Source organism: Coptis chinensis, chromosome 1 (assembly GCF_015680905.1).
Source record: "Coptis chinensis isolate HL-2020 chromosome 1, ASM1568090v1, whole genome shotgun sequence".
Lineage (NCBI taxonomy): Eukaryota > Viridiplantae > Streptophyta > Magnoliopsida > Ranunculales > Ranunculaceae > Coptis > Coptis chinensis.
In genome coordinates this window covers 35,677,999-35,700,760 of record NC_141456.1, presented here as the reverse complement: position 1 = coordinate 35,700,760, position 22,762 = coordinate 35,677,999, and the positions used below count along the sequence as shown (strand labels likewise).

The following is a 22,762-nucleotide window of genomic DNA, read 5'->3' as shown; positions in this document are numbered from 1 at the left end:
AAACAGCTCCAAAGCAGAGTAATACTCACCGAAACATTTAAGGGGGCAAAATAGTCTTATCAACAATGTGAACAGCTACTAGTCCTGAACTCAAAACTCCTCAACACCTCAAACATTGGCTCAGAAACAACACTCTTTCCCTCACTCTCACTTCACTATGACATCTCTCCCAACCCAAATTCGACCGTTAAGCCTACACCTAATTCAAATTTCCCCTCAAAATCTCAACTTTCCACACAAACACACTCCAATTTCAAGTAATTTCTCAAAATCTCAACAAACCCATCTCACTAAACCTCAAAACAAGTCACAAGAAGACACCATCCCTGTCAATGATGTTAAACTACTTGTGAAATTCAAGTCAAAGTATAATAACATAAGAGTTATTCAAGTTTCAAGAAAAGCTGATCACCCATTTGCAGGTTCTAGACTTCTATTACTAGATACCCCAGGAAACATTCACAGTATATCATTTCTATTCAAGAAACTTAAAACCAATACTTATTTCGATGTTTTCGCTACATTACCACCATTACTACCACCTGGCCCATTAGCCATTCTTGGTTTTGGAGCTGGTTCAGCTGCACATTTGCTTTTAGAGTTATACCCAGATGTTAATATTCATGGATATGAGCTTGATCCATCAGTAATATCAGTGGGAAGAGAGTTTTTCGAGCTTTCGAAGCTCGAAGAACAAAACCCGACTAGGCTTTTGATTCATATAGGTGACGCTTTAGAAGCTAGTGTTGTTGAAGAGAAGTTTGCAGGGATTTTAGTGGACTTGTTTTGTAAAGGAAGTTTGTTACTTGAGCTGCAAGAAACAAGAACGTGGGAAAAGTTGAAGAAAAGTTTGAAAAAAGGAGGGAGAATTATGGTGAATGTGGGAGGGAGCTGTGTGGAAGCTGAAGATGAGGGTAGAGATGGTAATTTGGTTATGGAAGAGACTTTGAAAGCAATGCATTGTGTGTTTGGTGATGAGTTGTTAGTTTTGAGTCTTCGGAATAGGAATGAAGATAGTTCTGTTGCTTTAACTGGTGAGCTTCCTGATTTTGATGCATGGAAGGAAGCTTTGCCTGCTGCTTTGAGATGCTATGTTAATATGTGGACTCCTTTTCATAAATTCATACTCTTTAGTTTATGATGATGATGATAACTAGCCATTTTTGTTTTTCTTTCTAGTTTTGGTGCTAAAACAAAAGGGATTTTGAACTGTTTTTATCCCTATTAGGATCCTAATCCTAGAACAATTGATTCACTTCAAGGGGAATCTTCCTCCAATATTTTACTAACATAACTTCTTTCTTTATTCATAATCTTCAATAGTTTATATACAACGCACATGTAAATGCTATGGCAGTTTACATAACGACCTACAACAGATGGCAGTACATAGTAGAATTGTTTACATAACTAACTCCAGATGGCAGAACACTATTAAACATGTGGCGATCTAGATGCAGTTCCAGATGGCAGAACCCTAGTATCCTAACATCTGCTCCCCCTTGAGTCCAGACTTGTCCTCAAGTTTAGAAATCTGGAAAACGAGTAGTGAACTCAGTGAAGCTCTCCCAAGTAGCATCCTCGGGCTGTAAGCCTTCCCACTGAATTAACAGTTTAGTAATAGCTCTATTGTTGTGCTTGAAAAGACCACGATCCAGAACTTTGAGTGGCTTCCAAATGAAGGTTGGATCATCAGAAACAGATGCCAGCTGAGAAAAAGTTGTAGTAAGAGAACCAAACTTCTTCTTGAGGTATGATACATGAAAAACAGGATGAATGCGTGAACCAGATGGTAAATATAACTTATAAGCCACAGTTCCAATACGAGAGATAATTTGAAAAGGTCCATAGAACCGTGGAGATAGTTTGTGTTAGGCACTTGCAGACATTGAAAGTTGTCGATAGGGTTGTAGACGCAAGAAAACCCAATCACCTACATCGAAATTGCTTTCAGTCCTTTTTTTATCTGCAAAGAATTTCATGCGAGTTTGGGCAGCTTGTAAGTTTTCCTTAAGTAGCTTTAAAGTAGAGTCACGTTCTCGAAGAGCCAAATCAACTGAATGGACGGCTGTCGTGCCAGGTAAATAGGCGTCAATGCGTGGTGGGGGGCGGGCATATACAATCTCAAAAGGAGTCATCTTTGTCGAAGCATGGTAGGAAGTATTATACCACCATTCTGCCCATGGCAACCATTTACTCCAAGTGGAAGGTTTCTCACCATCAAAACAACGCAAATAAGCTTTCAAGGATCAGTTTACAACTTCTGTTTGCCCATCGGATGGGGATGATAGGCAAAACTTTTGCAAAGTTGTGTACCTTGCATCTTGAAGAAAGCTTCCCAAAACTAACTCGTGAAAACAGGGTCACGATCAACAATTATTTTTGGCATATCGTGTAATTTAGCAACATCTCGTACATAGATTTCAGCCACCAATGAAGCAGAGTAAGGGTGAGAAATGGGACTGAAGTGAGCATATTTTGAGAAACAATCAACAACCACCAGGATTGAAGTTTTTTATGAGATGCAGGTAACCCATCAATGAAGTCCATGGACATATCAGCCCATACTTGATCAGGGAGTGGTAAAGGATATAGAAACCTGGGTGGAGAAACCAATTCAGACTTATTTCGTTGGCAAACATCACATTCAGCTACATATTTTTTTGTGCTACCCTTGAGACCTTTTCAATAAAAACTGTGAGCTACCCTTTTGTAAGTACGTAAGAAACCAGAATGTCCACCAATAGCTGATGAATGGAGTTTGGCTAAAATTTTCGCACACCAAGGTGAGGAACGAGGAACTACAATGCGTCCACGATAACGAAGAACACCATCCACTAGAGAATAATGTGGATCTGGTGTAGAACAATGATTAAGACAATTGATAATGGCAAGTGTATCAGGGTCCTTGTAGCAGTGGTTAGAAATTTCTGGAATAGCTGAGAAAATAGGTGAGAAATGGCAAGGAGTTCTGAATAATTCTCTACTTGTCGTGAGAGAGCATTTGCTGCAATGTTTTCCGTTCCCTTTCGATAAAGAATTTCATAATCATACCCCAGTAACTTGGTCACCCATTTTTGTTGTTCACAAGAAGAGATACGCTGCTCCAAAAAGAACTTGAGATTGCGATGATCGGTTAGAATCTTAAAATGCCTGCCCAAAAGATATGGCCTCCATTTGTTCATAGCAAAGACAATTGCCAACATTTTCTTATCATAAATAGAGAGGTTTAAATTCTTTGGGGATAAGGCTTTGCTTACGAAGGCTATTGGATGACCTTCTTGCATCAAAACAACGCCAATACCGGTCCCTGATGCATCACATTCAAGAATAAATTCTTTAGAAAAATCTGGTAAAGCTAGGACAGGAGTACTGGTCATAGCATGCTTGAGTCTGTCAAAAGCAACTTCCGCGTCTGGAGTCCAACAAAAAGAGTCTTTCTTAAGCATGTTAGTTAATGTAGATGCAAGTTTTCCATAATCTTTCACTAATTTTCGATAGTATCCAGTAAGACCAAGGAATCCACGTAAAGCCTTCAAAGAAACAGGTTTGGGCCAAGCAAGAACTGAACGAATTTTTTCCGGATCAACTTGCACTCCATTGTGAGAAATAACATGCCCCAAATAATCAATAGAAGTTGTTGCAAAGTAGCACTTGGATTTTTTAACATACAGTTGATGTTGGTGGAGACGTTGCAAAACCCACGAAAGATGTTTAGCATGTTCGTCAATAGATGGACTGTAAACAAGTATATCGTCGAAGAAAACAAGCACAAACCTCCTTAAATAAGGCCGAAAGATGTCATTCATTAGACTCTGGAAGGTGGCTGGTGCATTTGACAGACCAAATGGCATAACAAGGAATTCATAATGCCCATCATGTGTACGGAAAACCATCTTAGAAATATCTGATTCATGGAGACGAATTTGATGATAGCCAAAACGAAGGTCCAACTTTGAGAAAACTGTAGCGCCATGTAACTCATCAAGAAGTTCATCAATTATAGGAATAGGGTATCGATCTTTAACAATAATATTGTTAAGAGAGCGATAATCTATACACATACGCCACGAACCATCTTTTTTGCGAACATACAAAACCGGAGAAGAGTAGGGACTAACACTAGAACGAATTAGTCCTGTATCAAGCATCTCCTTAATCATTTTCTCAATTTCAGTCTTTTGAAAATAAGGATATCGGTAAGGACAAACATTGGTTGGTGAGCTTCCTGGAATTAATGGTATTTGATGATCATGCGCACGTTGAGGAGGCAATTCTTTCGGTTCACTGAAAAGATCTTTGAATTCTGTAACAATCTTTAAGATGGCTGGTGGCAGGGTAGAGTCATCAATTGGTGGAACATTTTTCAAGAGTTGGAAAAGAATTCCATGAGTGGCCTGTAATAATAAGCGATGAAGCTCCCCACTGTTAGTAGTAGGTTCAATAGGAGAACCATTTCCAACTAAAGTATACGTCTGTTTCTTGCTAACAAAAGACATAATCAATTTATCAAAGTCCCAAGTTATAGCTCCAAGAGAACGCAACCAAACTGCTCCTAAAACAATGTCACAACCAGTAACGAGAAGTACAAAATATTCATAATTGAATTCATAGTCTTGGAGATTGAGAGATATGTTTGTACACTTCCCATGACTTAAAACAACTCCACCGTTGGCTATGGTAACATGAAAAGGTTCTGAATTATGTACCAAGCATCCAGATTGCTGAACTAAAAAAGGATTTATAAAGTTGTGAGTTTAACCTGAATCAACCAAAATGGTTACCTTACGCCTTTTTAAGAATCCAGTAAGGCGCATGGTATGTGGTTGATTTGTGCCTGTGATTGCATGAAGAGAGATAGCAGGTTCAGATGTATCACCGCACCCTTCAACTCCCAGTTCTTCTTCTTCCTCTTCCTGCCTTTCACCACCCTCGAGAAGCAAGAGTTGTGGCCGCTTGCAACGATGTCCAGGTCTGAACAATTCATCACAATTAAAGCATAAGCCTTTCTTACTACGTTCTTCTTGTTCAGCATATGAGAGTTTTCGAAACGGAGTGGTTGTAATGTTGGGAGTAGATCCAGCGATAGATTTATTAATTGGGAACTTATTGAAAGGTCTTTGCACGAAATCTTGTCTTACCTTAACTGATTCTTCTTGGCGAATTGCTTCAGTTAAAGTAGCAGGATGAAGGACATGAATTCCAACCCGAATATCATCTCTCAAACCCGAAAGAAAGCAACTAATAAGGAATGACTACGGTGCTAGTTTGTCTAAGTTTTGAAAGAGCACCACCAGGGTCTACAAACTCATGGGAACAAAACCGAGAACAAAGAGCTCTTGTGAATTGGGGCCAAGACATCAGTCCAATTGACCGATGCATCCAGCGGTACCAAGCAATAGCATCTCCAGTTAGATGGACAGCAACAAGTTGAACCATTTGATCATTTGTTAAATGATTCAATTCTTGGTACTGCTCAAGACGGAAAATCCAACTTTTTGGATAATCTCCTTCAAAAGTCAGGAAATCAATGCGCAGAGAACGACCTTGTATTAGCGGTCCTCCTTGAAAATTTCCATCTCTCTGAATCTGATTTGCAACAACAGAACCAATCGATGTTGATTGGTTTGTAACCAAACGTTCCAGACTTAATTGAATGGATCGCATGGTCTCCTTCACTTTTTTCACATCACTGGTCAAACGATCGAGTCGAGGCTCGATAATTTCAACCCTATCATGTACATCTTTTGCAGTAACCATTGTAGATATCAGGAATAGAAATGCTCTGATACCAGATATTAGGATCTTAATCCTAGAACAATTGATTCACTTCAAGGGAAATCTTCCTCCAATATTTTACTAACATAACTTCTTTCTTTATTCATAATCTTCAATAGTTTATATACAACGCACATGTAACTTCTATGGCAGTTTACACAACGACCTACAACAGATGGCAGTACATAGTAGGATTGTTTACATAACTAACTACAGATGGCAGAACACTATTAAACATGTAGCGATCTAGATGTAGTTCCATATGGCAGAACCTTAGTATCCTAACAATCCCATGATTAAGTTTATGGATTTGTCCAAATTTTTGGATCATTTACTTTAGTATGCAATGCTGCAATAGTGAATGTTTGAAAAATACCAGAACACCTTTGGTACTTTGAGCTTGTCGATCCGAGAGGAGTCGGGACTATGTAATAAGAGATCTCTCCTGCGGCTAAAAGTAAACTTTCTTCAAACTTTCTTCCTTTCTTTCTTTCTTTCTTTCCCCCTCTTATCATTTCAAATTTCAAACTGTGTATCCTAATCTTTTCCTGGCTGGGTTGTGATTTAATCTCTTCAGGAGAAAAGAAATAGATTGGTTGGTTTGTTTCTAGAGATCTGAGTAGCTTTTCTGGATACTTCTGACTGGGTGGATCTGCAAACAAAGAGACACTAGCCTGTATCCATCATATTGTTTGCTAAACTATATCATCCCATCTCCCTTCTTATACATACATCCTAGCTCTTGGTCTCTTTTTCAACCCCTCCTTTAGCTAACCACCTTTGTTTTTTCTGTTGCATCTTGGGGTCACCTGGCTTTAAATGGAAGTGACACAAGGGAGTAATGTGGGTGATGACGAACAAGGGGAGAATACCAGAATAAGAATAGAAAAACTCCAAGCTGATATGCAGAATCTGTTTTGTTCAAAAGAAAAAAAGTTTGTAGAGATTGGCTGTAAGAACTTGGCAGAAGACCCTAGAGAACACACAACCTTGGTGGGTAAGCTGTATGGGGACAAGCATATCCCTTTGCAAGATTTCGCGGAGGAGGTACATAAGTGCTAGCAAACAAAAGGAGAGACAAGCATAGGAGTGATTTCAAAAGGCCTTTACAAGATGGTGTTTGACAATGTGGATGAATACAACCATGTCAGACAGAATGGTCCTTGGCTGATACAAGGTTTTATTCTGTCCATCAAAAAAGATAAATACGCTGAACTCTTGGGAAGCTGATCGGAAGTTTGATAGAGTGGATTTCTGGGTCCAAATCTATGGGCATCCAAGAGATCGGATAAATAAGGAAAATGTCCAAACCATTGGGTTGAATCTAGGCAAAGTAAAGGGGTTGGACCTCTGTTGTTTATCTGAGTTTAAAAAACCAGTTGCAAGGGTTAGAGTTCGTATGGATATCAAAGAAAGATTACTTAAAGGTATAGAATTGTGCACGGAGCTGGGGGAAGTTCTTCCAGTTACCTTCAAATATGAAAAAACTGGACATTTTTTGTTACTTCTGTGGTTGTATTGGACATGGTTTGCATTACTATAACATTAGAGAAAAACATAGTGTGGAGTTAAGGAAACTGGGAGGATCCCCTAGGGATATAAAAAACAACTTTTCTTTCCTTCTGAGGGCAAATGTGTTCTACAATGGAGTGGCCTCCTCCTCCCTGGCAACAGTCACTATCTCGGGAATCCCTCAGAAACCAAGACTGGATTAGATCCCAGCTAGAAATAAAGGTTCTCTAGGCAGAAGACACTGGCAAGGGGCGGGGCTCATCTTAACACCGCCTAGGGTAGCTCAGGTGGCAAGTGGGTTGGAGAATAGTACAAAAGATATGGAGGAGAAACGGTCTGGTCTGACAGAGGTCAGAACGGGTGGATCAGCTATGGGGAATTCTGATTCAGTAGCCGTTGGGGATGCAGAGATGGAAGGACAGAGTTTGGATAATGTGGATCAATGCATGGTAAGTCCGGCCCATACCCATGAGACAGGGGCCCAAGAAGCCCAAGAGATTTTCCTGAGGTTGGGTCATGGGCCAGGATATAAAGAAAAGGCCTTAGTAGTCTGGGGCTTTGGTTCTTCGGAGATGGACCTGGATTAACAAAGAGAGTCCATGGTGGTTGGATCACATCAGGCCCAAGAGGAGAGATCAGATTCTCTGGAAGGTACAGGTGTAGGGCTAAGGGCTCTAGCTCTGATGGAGGGATCTTTGGGAACAGGAAACAAATCTTAAAATGATCACGCCTCGCCAATTTTTCTCTCACCTTGTTCCAAGACACTCATACCTTTTCTTGAGAATACCAAACACAATGGGATTTCTCAAACCAATCCACCAGCTGGAAAAGAGCAAAACATTTTCAGTTTCTCTGGTTTACCTCCACGTGGACGGAGGTTTAAGACTTTGGTGTCTCGAGGAAAAAGTAAAGGTTTTGATAAACGGAGAGTTGGTTCTGTACAAGGGGCTAGTGTGGGAGAAAAATGAAAGTATCTCTCAAGATCTGGAAAAAAGTTTGAAAATATGGATGATGGTGAATTGGAAAGATATTGTCTAAGGATGGTAGCAAAACAATCAAAGAAGGCTAAAAGAGAGGCTGATGATCTGAGGGCTAGAGGATTGGGACACATGCTTATCCCTGAAGCAGCCCCAGTTATAAGTATTTCAAGTGATTCAATGGTATCAACGGAACCGTCTATCTCGAATAGATCTATGGATTCTACCATCCCATCTGATATTTCGGGACATTCCTTTCCAGAAGATCAAATTCCATCAGATGCTTTTACATAATGGGGGAAGAGTATCACTCTCTAGAGGCTGGCAATAATATGGGGGATCAGAATGGTGGTTTGCAAGAGGAAGTGTCAATAGGAAATGCGCGTGTGGATTTAATTCAAGGAAGTTTGGAAGATGGTGGATATGAATCAGAGGACAGTATCTCTCAGGTCAAATTCCCACAGCCAAAGGCAATAGCTATTGATGATTATTTGTTGATAAGAAAGAGGTCCTGTATAGATAAGAAATAGTATAAGGGGGAATGTTCAGTTCAGGTAAGTGGCTATGATGGGGGCTGTAGGGTTGGTGAAGAAAATAACTGTGGTGGAGAGGAGTCTGGAAACAGTGGGGGTCTGGTGTCTCCTCTAAGGTTCGCGACAGCTATCCTCGTCAACCATGATACAAACCTGGAATTGCCGGGGAATCAGTTCCTCCATGACAATTCAAAATTTAAAAGACTTAATAGGTAGGTTTGACCCTGATATTATATGTTTGTCTGAAACTAAGGTTGGAAGTGATAGGATGCAAGGGATTAGTAGGATGGTTAAGTATATGGGATGTTTCTGTGTTCCAGCTGTGGGTCTAAGTGGGAGGCTTGTAGTTCTCTGGAAAGAAGGGGTGGATCTGGAAATCTTGGGGGCAACTCGGAACCAAGTGACAGGTAAACTTACAAATTACTTTTGTAATGAGTCTTGGTTCTTTTCTTTTGTTTATGGGGAACCATTAGCATGTAATAGACATAAAGTTTGGACTGAGCTCAGGGATGTGCCACCCTGATAACTGGACCTTAGTGTCTGTTTGGGGATTTCAATGCCATTAGATCTCTTGATGAAAAAATAGGTAGTAGGAGTATTTTTTATAAGAGTATGGTTGAGTTTAATGGTTTAATTAATGACCTTGGGCTGATTGATCTAGGGTTCAAGGGTCCTAAGTATACTTAGAGCAATAACAGTGCCCCTCATAATCATATCCTAGAGAGATTAGATAGAGTTATGACTACTGATGACTGGGTTATCCTCTTTCCTAATATGCATGTGAATAATGTTGTTAATGTTAGTTCTGATCACCTGTTTATTATGATAAACCTCAGTGCTAAAGAAGACAATAGAGCTGAACATAACAAACTTTTAGATTCTACAATATGTGGTTCTCTAATAACTCATACATGCCTGTGATAGATATTGCTTGGAATTCTATATCTCATGGTATGCCTGATATTAATGTTATCCTAAAGTATAAGATGACACAGCAACATCTATCTATTTGGAATAAGAAGGTGTTTGGCAACATCTTCACTAATATTAAAAAAGTGAATAAAGAGCTGGAGGATGTGTTGAAAAAACTTTTCTTCCTAACCAACTATGAAAAAGCTAAAGGTTTAAAAACTGAGCTGTTTGATTAGTTGGTTAAGGAGGAGAGTTTTTGGAAACAGAAATCCACTAATCATTGGTTGAAAGATGGTGGGAGAAACACAAGGTTTTTCCATCTTTCAACCATCTTTAGAAGAAGGAAGAACAACATTGAAATGCTACAGAAGCAAGGGGGGATGGAGTGTGGGGAGAGCTGAAGTGGGGGATAACATTAATTCCTACTATACTTTAGAGCTCTCTTCAACTCTGATCATCTCCAAAAAAATGATAGTATTCTCAATTTGTTTCAACCTTATATTACAGCTAAGGAAAATGAGATTCTGACAGTGCCATTCCTACATATGAGGATATTTGGAGAGTGGTCAGAAAGATGGGCAGTCTAAAGGCTCCTGGACCTGATGGGTTCCAAGGGTATTTTTATCAAAACACCTGGGATATTGTGGGCAGTATTGTTGCCTTTGTGAAGGATTTTTTTACTAAGGGGGAGCTCAACCTCACCTTTAATGAAACCTATATAGCTCTTATTCCCAAGATCAATAATCCTGAGATTGTGGCAAATTTTAGGCCTATCAGTCTATGCAACTTCTGTTATAAAGTTATTTCAAAAAATTTAGCCAATAGGCTTAAAGAGTCATCTGAATAAAATTGTCTCACCCTTTCAAAGGGATTTCATTAAAGGGAGAAACATAGGAGACAATACTGGGTTAGCATGTGAGCTGTTTCATCACATGAAAAACATGAAAGATAAGCATCATGGGTGGGTTGCTTTAAAGATGGATATGGCAAAAGCTTATGATAGGGTAGAATGGTCTTTGGTAGATAACATCTTTAAGAGGCTGGGGTTCAGTCAAAAGTGGAGAACCCTGATCAAGCAATGCATATCCACTGTATCTTTCCAAGTTTTATTGAATGAGAGTCCTCTTAATAAGATCATCCCTGAAAGAGGCCTCAGATAGGGTGATCCTTTATCACCTTACGTGTTTATCATCATGTCTGAGGCCCTATCTAGGATGATTACTATAGCTGAGGTTGAAGAGAAAGTCCATGGGATTAAGATCAGGAGAGCCTCTCCCCCCATATCCCATCTTCTTTATGCTGATGATTTGATTCTATTCACCAGAGGTAATCTTGAGGATGGGGGTCACCTTAAGGACATCCTTCAAGATTACTGTGCTGTTGCTTCTGGTCAATTGATCAATTTTGACAAATCAAGTATGTTTTTCAGTAGAAATATCAACTTTAGAAACAAGATCAAGTTGAAAAAGTTTTGGAAGATGAGACTGTTTGACCCAAAAGATAAATATTTGGGCATCCCTATCATGCTTTCTCAAAAGAAGACAGAGGATTTTGACTTCTTAGTGGACTAGATCCATAATAAGATTAAAGGATGGAAGGCTAAGGTACTCTCACAGCTGGAAGGGCTACCCTGATCCAGTCTGTGGTACAGGCCACCCATTTATATGCTATGTCTACCTATATGCTTCCTATGTCTACCTGTAACAAAATTGACAAAGCATGTAGAGATTTTTTTTGGCATGGTTTGGAAAATTCAAAAAGTGTTCACACCATTAGGTGGGACAACTTATGTAAACCCAAGTCTGAAAGATGATTGGGACTCAGGAAGATGAGAGACTTAAATGTAGCCATGCTAGCCAAGCTTCCTTGGAAAACTGCCACTGATATTGAATCTATATGGACAAAACCCCTTGCTAGTATATATGGAAAAAACTGGATTGAGGATGTTTGGAAACCACCTGGGTATGCCTCTTTCTTTTGGAAATGTATACACAGAACTTTCAACCTTATTAGTGGAGGGTTGGTCTAGGGGATTCATAGTGGTACTTCCACATCTATCTTGGATGACCCTTGGGTGATCTGCAATGGGAAACCTAAGACCTTAAGAGAATTAGGGGTGGAGGATCCCAAACTGGAAGAGCTCCATGTGGTTGACTTGTTTCATGAGGATAGGACTGGCTGGGATGAGGCCAAGCTTACAACTTTCTTCCCACATTTCCTAGTTACAAGAATCAAGGAGGTTATGATCAGACCTTTGGGTCTTGGAAAGGACAGGATGGTTTGGAGTGGGGAGAAGTCTGGGAGATTCACAGTGAAATCTGCCTACAAGTATTTATCCAAGGATAATGTTGTAGGGCAGAGTTCTAGCTTTGATACCCATACTGTTAAGCTCCTTTGGAAAGCTAGATTGTCAGCCAATATCTAGATGTTCCTTTGGAAAGTATACATGTATGTTTTGCCAATGGGGGATAGGTTGGCTTCTAGGAAAATATTGGGGGATTTCTCTTGCCCCTTGTGTTATAAAAGTTTGGAAACAGATAGCCATCTGTTCTTTGAATGTGAATGGTCCAGAACTTTGTGGTTCTCCTTAGGCTTGGTTCTAAGAATGGAGAGTCAGGGGCTGGAATAATGCCAGAGAATGGGTTACTAAATTTCTTAGTTGGAGCAATAATAAGAGCCAACACATATCCCAGGCAGGGGTTCAGGCTTGCTACCTGCTATACAACATTTGGAAAACAAGAAATGAAGCATAGGTTACCAAACAGAGAAAGAACTCTCATAAGAAGTGAGGTGGAGGCATGCAATTGTTATAATGGACTTGCAGCAAGCAACCTACAACATGAACATACTAACCTTCCTGAGTCTTCTTTTGATCAATCCAACTTTGATTTAGATTCTAAGTTTCCAGTTATTCCTAATGATTGTATTAACATTAGGTTTGATGCTGCGTTTCAGGTTACTTCAGGAGAGGCAACAGCTGGAACAATAGCTTGGGATTCAGAAGAGAGAGTAGTAGGGGCAGGCACCAGAAGATTCCAAGCTAGGTCAGCAGAGGAAGCAGAGATGGTGGCTGCTGAGGTGGCAATAGGGCTTGCTCTTGCCTCTGGGTGGAATGCTGTGTATGTAGAAGCCTAGAGGTTATTAAGGCATTTAATAGCCATTCTTGTTCATAGATGTATGAGAGCTTGAGAGATTATGTAGTTAGTTTAAGCTCTGATTTTGCTTTTTGTAAGTTTAAGTGGATTAACAGGAGATCTAATGGAGAGGCACATTTGTTGGCTAAATGGGCTTCCCATCAGCAGCAAATGGTTCAGCTACTAGAATGTATCCTGACAGACAAGGTTATCCCTGTAATAGTTTGATGGTTGATTATTAATATATGGGGACAAAACTAAAAAGGACAAAATTCCGAAATAATGAACCAAAAAACCCACCCGCATTTCAAAAACACTCTCAAGGACAATAGTTGACTTTTGTCCGAAAAAGACAATAGTACCCTGGTATGCACAGGTGTCGGTGCATACCACCTTAGTATGCACAAACATCAATGCATACCAAACATCACAAAGAAAATGTTATGCACAAGTGTCATTGCATACTACCTCTTGGAATCAGGTATGCACAAACGCGTGATGCATACCAAACATCACAAAAGAAAATAGTATGCACAACAAGTGTGCATACTACTTCTTTGGTATGCGCGAGATATGCTTGAGACATCGGTGCATACCAAACATCACAAAGAAAATGGTATGCACAAGTGTCGGTGCATACTACTTCTTTGGTATCACGAGGTGACATCGATGGATACCAAACACAACGTGAATTTGATGGAAATTTGATTGTGAAAATGTATGTTGGTCAAATGGATGAAATTGTTAGTTGCAACTTTCAAGTGCCAGCGATGTATGTTTTGTTGGATAATGAATTTAAGTTGAAAACAAGTACTTTTTAATGAATGTTACAATCTTTGGTTTACATTATATATTTTTCTTTTAATGAATTTAATTCATGCAATTGAATATAGTATAAGTATTAATTGTGCATTAACCAAGTTTACATGTTGTGGTTTTGTACAAAACAAACAAAAAAATCTAAGGCATACCATGTCGATGTAGGATACATTGTTTCAATTAACGGTAATGTTTCAACCACACTACTTGTCTCTCCTCATGGATTTGCTTCAATGCAGCTTGAGATGGTTGTGTGTATGTATTGTGGTAGCCGACAATTAGTTTTGTTGATGAACTACCACCACCAAAAGGCAAAAACTGTCGGTTGAAAACTACGCATACCCTCTCACATACAAAAATAATGTGGATTTGATTGAGGAGATGAAATTCCGGGATAGATGTACGAAAAACAAAAAATGGAACCAACAAACTAAAATAAACTTTTATTGAATTACGGAGAATATCCAATAGAGAATCATGTATGTTTACTTGAATGTATGTGTTGACATTGAAAAAATAATTGCAACATCGAATGCCTCACTCCTTTCCCCTCATTCCTTTGCCCCTCATTCTTTTGGTTAGTGCATTCTTTTTCCCAAGTGCAAGTCTTGCGATTGTGGTGGTCGGTCGAATGACATTTTCGCACTTATGGTTTTTTAGCATTGCACCTGTATTCTCAATTCTCTTAAAACATGGTCTACCAGGACCCCTCTTGACATTTGGTGGTAGCACACTAAAATCCATAGCACTTTGCAAAATCAACCAACCACATCATTAAAAAATGTGGTATGCACAGTTGTTAGTGCATACTCAAAAAGTTAGATCCATAATGAATCAAACAAAAAAAAAAAATCGAATCAAATCAAAATAAACATATATTAATAAAATAGTTAACAAAAAACAAAACATTTATAATTCAACAAACAAATAAAATGAATCAAAACAAACATCGAATCGAATCAATTTGATTTGAATAATAAAGTTGAGACAAACCTTCAAATGAATCAAATGAAATATAGAATCTCTAGATTGGCTTTAATATTCAAATGCGTAGGCTCGATGGTTTTTCCAATTTTTTTTTGTTTTAGTTCAAATGAATGATGACTTATATACTACGAAACATAGAAGGGTATAATTGGATATTAAAAAAAAAAAAAGTCAAGTCAACATGGACTTGTCCTTTTGAATGATTAAAAACCAAAAACCAGTTTTATTAGTGATTATGACGTCTAACTTGTCCTAACCAATGATTTGTAAATCCAGTTGGTTTTATCAGTGATAAAAACTGGAATTAGGGCCTTTTGGCTTATTTCTTGTTAATATATAAGGTATTATCGGAAAAAAAAAAATGTTTGAAAATATCGTGCTCTTGGTTGTAAATTACGCGGACGTGAAAATGGACCTGGTATATCTGCTGAACATTGAAGTAGCCAACTAGGGATCTAGCATGCAATAAAATAGCTACCAGCCTAACCAGCCCTAGCTAGCGCACATAAACTGTTCGTTTTGGCTAAAAACCGAGCATATTAGTCCTCCCTCATGATAATGCTGGTCTGTGCTACTGATTTGCTTGCAACATTACAAAAATAAAATAATTCTCCTTGTCATCCTATGACAAATGGTAGTACTCGCTGGTTTGTTCTATTTCCCATCACTTCAAAGCTAGTTGGTGTTTGTTAATGCTGAGCCAAGTAGCATAATTGCCACGAGGGACGCAAAGTTGCAGCAACTGAGCTTGGAAACTATCGATCCTTCTTGTTCTCAACCGGCAGTAGAGTGTTTGCTGGAAAATATTTTGCTTCGTTTAAGCTAATGATGTATTTGATTTCTTTCAGCCTACGGACCTCCAGGTCGCTAAGTTTATAAATTCTTATGTCTGTGCAAACTGGTTGCCTCCACCTACAGAAATCTAAATTTTATAGGTTTTGGAACTACAACTCTTCGATTCTTTGGTGGCAACCTGTCCATGTCAAGAAGACTCACTATCTCAGAGAAGTCGAAAATTTGACAAGAATACAACCCAAAACATAATTTACATTAGTTTTCAGTCTAAGCTGTCATCCTTCATGCTGAACTTTGGTGTACTTTATTGCATGATTCAGAATTGAGAAGCCAATGGATATGTAGAAACCTTGAACATGAGAGAAAAATCAATCCATGTACATAAAATACAAATGCAAGTTTGAACCAGTGAAAATACACAAGGATATACCCCTTTTAAGAGAGGAGAGTCGGCAGAAGGTAGGGTGTAAATGAATTGACAGAACTGTATACAAATTATGATTTCTTTTCAACTCCTTTACATCCTTGAATATCCTCTATGTTCCTCATATTGTTCCATGAACTCGTCATTGAACTTCTTAAAACTTTCCATGATTGCAGGCATGTCTTCTTCAGCTGGTAAGATGGTTGTCCTTAGGTGGAAAACCCTGTAAAGAAGCAAAGTATTAGACCTATTCCATTTCATATTATACCTTAGTACATTGTAGAAAGATTAAATCAAGTAAACTAAGTGGGGTCTATGAGCAATATGGTTCTCATATTCATCTACTGATTGACATTGACAAAAATACTAGGACAGTCTCGTGCATCTTTTTCTTCAGCAAAACAGTACAGGGGAAAACTTGGAGTAGATTGTTACCCTTCTTTCTGACCAAATCCAGAACCAGGGACGGTAGAAATGCCAGTGGCTTCCAATAGCTTGAGACAATAGAAAACATCGGGGACTTTTCCAGCCTTTTTCGCAACTTCGATCGCTTTTGGTGGTAATCTTATTTGTGGGAATGAATACATAGCTCCTGAAAACGCATTTCTATTAGAAGCCGCTCCTTAAAAAAAATTGGTGCAATAAAACCACATGCAACACATAAAATCGTAATGGTTACTGATAGAACCACTAGACACCTTCTGTAAAGTTGCAAACTACATTTCTGCAACTGTTGAATCCATTAGTCATTATGTGGGCTCTCCTCCTTAATGATTCAAGAACTGAGTTGCTGCAAAAGGATAGTGAGTCATGACCAGTAAAGATATATTATGTAATCTTCATATAGAAAACATCCATCCCGGGCCATCCCATTCCTAGATATATATTCCCCAAGGAATAGATCATACTGACAAATCTAGTTATATGTTATATCCATATGAATAAGAATGTAAGATGGCAAAATTAGAGCAAATGCAATAAGCCATCAGTTAAAACATCGTCAGGTGGTGTTTCAGCTACACAAGTCATTTCCGATCACGGGATCAAGTTCTTGGTCTATGATGAACCTTGAGCAAAGGCAGATGAATACTTTGAAATAAACTTCTCAAAAGTTAGGTACACATTCAATTTCTAGTATTTATCTTTCAGGCTTTCAGTTTGACTAGCAAGTTTAAAGCCATTTTTGTTCTTCAGCCACCGAGTGTCATTATATTCTATCGTATCTTTCAAGAAATATAAACACAATGTCAGCCACGAGCCAGGCAATTGTCATGTGAAAGCAGTAATAATTGGTCATCAAAGCTAATCATGGTGAAAACAGAAGAACTAACCAACCAACCAAAAAACAAAATAGATTTGTTTTTATTTCAGCTATCAACAATAGATTCCGTTCATACCTCTCCTGAACATACTTCTGATATGAGATGTCTCCTGGCTTGGGAGGACTGACCATCAAACCCATCTGAACAAAAAAGAACAAATAAATCCATTTAGAGGACTCATTAAATATATCTACCACAGGAAGCTGGAAGCATCAGATATATAGGAGCATGAGCATAAATAGCACAGAGAGTCAGAAAGTGATAGGATATGACAAGAATGAGCTAAAATGTGCTAAGCTATTTGGTTTTCACTTGTTACATGACAAGTTTGAGACAGCATAACTGAATCATTACTTACAAATATTTGTCCAGGAACATTTGGACTGAGTGATATGGACGCAATCTTATAAATTTCGTCAACAGTCTGCAATCCAGGTTAACATGATGCGTAAACATTAGCAATTAAATACAGCTTGAAATGAGAGAATACTCTGCAGAAGAAGTCACATTAAAAAAGTTAAGAACCTGTGGAGGAATATTTGCCATTTCAAAGTACCCTCCTCGCTGTCCGCATTCTCCCCAATACCCTTTAGACACAGTGTGGAAAGATACAAGTTGGACTTCCTTGCTTACGGGTAGACCCATGTCCAGCAAAACCTATCAGTGTTCGAGTGATTAATTTTAGTTCAAGGTAAGCTCCAGAAGTGTTATAATGGAATGAGGGCTAAGAAACATATAACTATTATACCTTTCTTGCACTTAAGAAGGGCCGTGCATCCTGGTATATGTTCTGCTGATAAACTTCATCTGCCATAAGGACCAACTTTTCTCGGTAACAAAATTTTAGTATTTCCTGCAGATTGGCTTCGCTCAAACACTGACCAGTCGGGTTTCCTGGGTTTATAATCACCATGGCCCTCACCTAATCACATCCCAACATATAAAAACCAGAAGAATAAGCAGTTTTCCCACGTAATGAATACTGTATGAAAATCCGAATTCAGAAAGCATGAATCATGATAATTTTCCCTAATAGGTAATGTATACCATGAACAGCATCATGTTCATGGGATGGCTTAATAGAATATTATAGACCATCTGTCAGAAAATACATAGACGTGTGTTGAAGGTACTTTTCATCGACTCAAACATGTTTATAGATTAGCTTGGTTGGGCTCTACAAGCAATGCATGATTGCCATATCCTTTGTACGTCAAAGTGCATGTTCTCTTACCATTTCACTCACTCACTTCATAGGAGTATTTGATTTCCCAAGAACTAATCTAGAAACACATACGGGACACTCCAACTTACTGCTTTGGTAATCGTAAGGACAATAGGAACCTTGTATTTCGAGAGTCGGCATATGTATGTGATGCATGGGTATGGCTATTTGGCTTGTCCTCCACTATCATGAACATCTATTTATCCAGCAGTGGCAAACATCATAATTAGGTGAGCTTAGTCAAGTTTCATCAAGAGCACATGTCAATTTGCGTTTATCATAACTAAGTTCTCCACATATTATAATGAATTGTTTTAAATTAAGTAAAACCAGACAAGTTCATGGGTGAAAGAGTGGTCTGTAAACAGACTCCTTCAATTCATAAATAGATGCATACTCACAGTTATGCCTCTTGAACGGGCTTCTGCAACTGACTGGCGAAGGTTATTTACATCAAGACCCCAATTTGCAGTCTCTTCCAAGTAATATGGAACAAGAGAACCACCATATAAAGATATTGCAGCTGAATAAAGTGGGTATTGTGGAACTGGAACCAGAATCTGCCAGTGCAGAAGTCAAAAACATTTTAGAATAAAATGAAAATGCACAGAGAATAAGGGCAAGTGTCTCAAAAGTGAGAGTAAAAGATCACAAAGCTACTCAGGAAGATCTAGTACCCCATCACTTTGACCACGTATAATTGTATTCAAGATTTGCATTACTCCTTTGCTAGCACCATCCGTCAGATATATCAGTTCTGGGTCACTGCAGTCGGTACAAATTCCAGAGAAAAAAGGTCAGATTCACTTTAGGAACAGAGTTCATTTTCCTCGGGTACTTAGAAGTATGTTTTGTAAATAAGTATCATATTCTGCGACCTTGGATAGCCATCACGCCTTTCAATAAACTCTGCCACTTCCTTCCGCACTCCTGGAAGTCCTCGGGAATCACTGTAGGCACCTAATAGATTTAAAGAGGCAGACACTATCAAGTTCCTCTAAAACATAAAAATATATGTAGATATAAAGAGTGGTAAAATAGAAAGCTCATTATGGCGCATTAGAAAGCACACCTAGGCCACCCGATGTCAAAGAAAGGTAATGTTTAGCTCTAGCAATGGCATCTGCTGGGAAGACGAGTCCCACATTAGGATCATCCAGTAGAAATGGAGCTTGGCATAGAGCCACAACCTGGAACGAACAGCTTTCTTAAGTTGGCAGTTAGTGAAAAACCACTAAAATCATGTGCATCCAAGCTACTTCTCAAAGGATACTGCAGAACCCGTTTATTTAATCTTCAAAGGACCAACCAAATATCTTCAAGATAATCAATTTGCAAGATGGGAAAAAATATCATCGTGCAATGAATAAAGTATAGGACAAAAGAGAACAGAATAGTGATAAACCTGGCGAGGGAAGGTCAGTGGCTTCTGTCCTAAAGCATGCGGGTTGCCAACATTTGTAAATATAATCTGCACATAAGTTGAAATGCTTGATTGAAAGAGAATCTACTAAGCAAGAACCTAGATAAAGTATGGATTACATACGAAATAATTGATCAAAATAAACGATAACCTTGAAAAAATTATCCATATTCATCTCAGTATTTTAAAAGGACGAAAATCCCACAGGTATTATAGTATTATACATACAAACCCATGAGATTTCACAATTTGCTCAGATAAAATTTGCAGATTCACTGATTTATGAACTCGTAGAGCACATTAAAGTACATTACTATGTAAATGTAAACAGTTAATCAAAAAGCTCGTGTGTGTTCCTAGGCAATAATTTTAAGGGCACTCTGACTGGTCTAGGAAGCGCAGACACGGAAATGAGTATAATGTCAAACACGACACCAACACAGCTATATGACAGATATTGAAAAACCGGAACACAGGTACAGGCGTACCAGCGAGGACACGACTTTAAATTTATATAACCCTATATATTTGGTTGATTGGTGATCAATTGTGATAATGTATAATGTCAGTATCCTATTGATGAAAATTCTTTTACAAGGCAGCCTGTAGATTAAAAACACAGACTGTGTCTGCATTTCATCGATGTACGATCACATCCCTATGTAGAACTAGAACGTTGTTGTTGTACAAAATGATGTGTTACACACCAACACCATTCCACATAGTTGTAAAAATGTCCTAAAAGTGACATACAAGATGTCCAGGGTTTCCATCTTAAATAAGATGATAATCAGGGTTTCCATCTTATGTTACTAGCAGTGCAGAATTTCCTGAAACTATAGAGGCTTTGCCATTCCAAAGCTTTTGAGAAAGTGTACTACTACCCCCTCATATATTCCCCCTCCCCCAAGACCGGATTACTGGCTCCGTCCCTGGTAATAATATTAGGACAAGTATTGGATGTGTCCGACACGATCAAAACATCATTATCAGAGTCCTTGCTTCCTAGGTTCTAGTCTACTAAATCTGAAGTTTACTGGCACTGCTTCAAACAATAAATGTTCACATGTTAATTTTTAACAAAACAAAGATAAGCAGTAAGTAGTCTTAAATGCAAATATAATTGTGTTTAGGAACACCTGGAGAGATAAATGCTAATGATACTTATAGAGTTACAGAAACCATTGCAAACTAGACTAGGGGAGTAGGGGATAATGATAGCCAACACGAAATATAGCTGCTGCTTGGCCCGGGGTCTAAAAATGCCTTTTAAATATTACTATTCAGTATAAAGAGAAACTAATAAAAAGGGAATAGAAGGTGATCAAAATCTAATTGAAGAGTCCTTAAGCAGAAACTACTAACAAAACTGAAAATACATTTACCTTCTTTCCTTCCTTCTGAAGCTCGGAAGCTCTAAGATAGAGCTCACCTCTCACAGCATATTGAGCCTTCTTCACGTTCTCATTCAGTGTGTCATGGTCTAATCCCTTTGACATAATTGAGTAGTTATTAGTGTTCCCAGTGCCGATCTAAAGCTCAGACTTCCAACTGAAAATTTTCATGGGGAATCAAAATGAGTAAACAGTGCAAAAGGAATATAATCTATCTGAATGCTTTTAATTCCTATCTATGTCAAAGGGAAAATTAGAATGAAGCTGTGTATTGTTCTTATTCTATTCACTTAATCACTTGTATGCAAATTACATAACTGAAAATTAAGATGCATATGAGATAAATCCACGCGTAATTCCTAATGCCATATGACCTATAGTTTACGTTCTAACATAATATTCATGGTGAGAGTAGTAGTTTATAAAACACCTAACCTTCTTGATACAGTTACATCTCAATTTCAATTTCAACAACATTACTAATTCAGGCATTTAGAAGCACCAAAAGACAAATTAGTCCAAAGAAAGATACAACCCAAGTTTCCAGATCAACAGAAACACAAAAGCATGATAAGATGATATAGCAATAAGCCAACATTAAAATGACAAAAAACAAGCACCCCCGACATTGATTAATGATAAAATTTTGCATGTAGAAATGAGATACCTTAAAATGAACTAAAATGGTACCTGGAAAGTGGAAATTGAGGTTAGCTACGTGTAGAGATGAGAAGTGTCAAGGCACAGGATGGTTTTGTTTGAGTGAAAGGATATCCCATTATTATATATGTGGTGCTCTGTGCATGTGCATGTATGTTTTCTTGACTCTTTGAAATAATAAAAATTTATTTTTCGTATTAAGGGGCTGCTTGAATATATACCAAGCAAAAAAACTAGAAGGATAATTTGTTTTTCGGTGATGGACCACAATCACTGAAATGAATTGGTCGATGATGAAAATTGGATAAAGTTAGAAAGTTGAAAGTAGCAAGTGTGGTGGTTGTGCACTTGGTAGATAATGAAGAATATCGTAACTTACACCACATGGTGCAAAAGGACGAGGGGTGTGCATGGTACCAATTATCCGAATTTGAACCGGAACCGGAATCATTTATAGCGGGTCTGAGTATTAAAATATTAAACATATTTAAAATGGGTCTTTAAAAACCGACCCGATAAATAACAAAAACCGTTAGAACTGAATAGTAAAAAACTGATGGATATCCGAATCGAAACCGGAACCGATTAGTTTGATTTTGATATATAAAATTTAGTATTATATTACACTAAATAAAGACAAACCCAAATATTATTATTATATATAGTCTATATTTGTTAGGTGTAAAATTATACTAAATATATATAACATTTAATATAATAGTGAATGTGTGTTATTAAATATATGTTTTATAATATTACATTAAATATGTGTATTATAAATATTAATAATAATGTTTACGTGTCTACGTCTATATGTATAGTGTAATGCACTGTCTATATTAACTAATGCATTAACATATACCTGCT

The 22,762-nt window shown here is 38.1% G+C and overlaps 2 protein-coding genes and 1 long non-coding RNA gene across 5 annotated transcripts; 2 read left to right on the top strand and 1 right to left on the bottom strand.

Annotated features, from left to right (window-relative positions):
- Positions 1-39: 39 nt before the first annotated feature.
- LOC147523705 (S-adenosyl-L-methionine-dependent methyltransferases superfamily protein) lies at positions 40-1,291 on the top strand. Its single transcript, XM_086599413.1, has one exon. It carries the CDS (start codon positions 158-160, stop codon positions 1,139-1,141), a length of 984 nt encoding a protein of 327 aa, XP_086455539.1. The 5' UTR covers positions 40-157; the 3' UTR covers positions 1,142-1,291.
- A 6,664-nt stretch (positions 1,292-7,955) lies between these two features.
- On the top strand, positions 7,956-13,160 carry LOC147523704 (uncharacterized). The gene is made up of 2 exons (XR_015196754.1): positions 7,956-9,207; positions 12,668-13,160. It is a non-coding gene; the product is annotated as an uncharacterized LOC147523704 (long non-coding RNA).
- Positions 13,161-15,804: 2,644 nt separating this feature from the next.
- Positions 15,805-22,252, bottom strand: LOC147523703 (glutamate--glyoxylate aminotransferase 2). Of its 3 annotated transcripts, none has more exons than XM_086599388.1 (14): positions 21,926-22,252; positions 21,227-21,392; positions 19,824-19,889; positions 19,491-19,608; positions 19,297-19,378; positions 19,096-19,183; positions 18,820-18,978; positions 17,942-18,115; positions 17,719-17,850; positions 17,552-17,617; positions 17,269-17,333; positions 16,570-16,661; positions 16,307-16,463; positions 15,805-16,094 (listed from the first exon to the last, which is right to left on the bottom strand). In XM_086599388.1, the coding sequence occupies exons 2-14, from the start codon at positions 21,338-21,340 to the stop codon at positions 15,965-15,967; spliced, it is 1,443 nt and encodes a 480-aa protein (XP_086455514.1). In that variant the 5' UTR covers positions 21,341-21,392; positions 21,926-22,252; the 3' UTR covers positions 15,805-15,964. The 3 variants fall into 3 exon arrangements, with proteins under 3 accessions (XP_086455514.1, XP_086455516.1, XP_086455520.1); XM_086599390.1 differs by having other exon boundaries at positions 21,903-22,028; XM_086599394.1 differs by lacking the exon at positions 21,926-22,252 and adding an exon at positions 21,671-21,889.
- Positions 22,253-22,762: the final 510 nt, after the last annotated feature.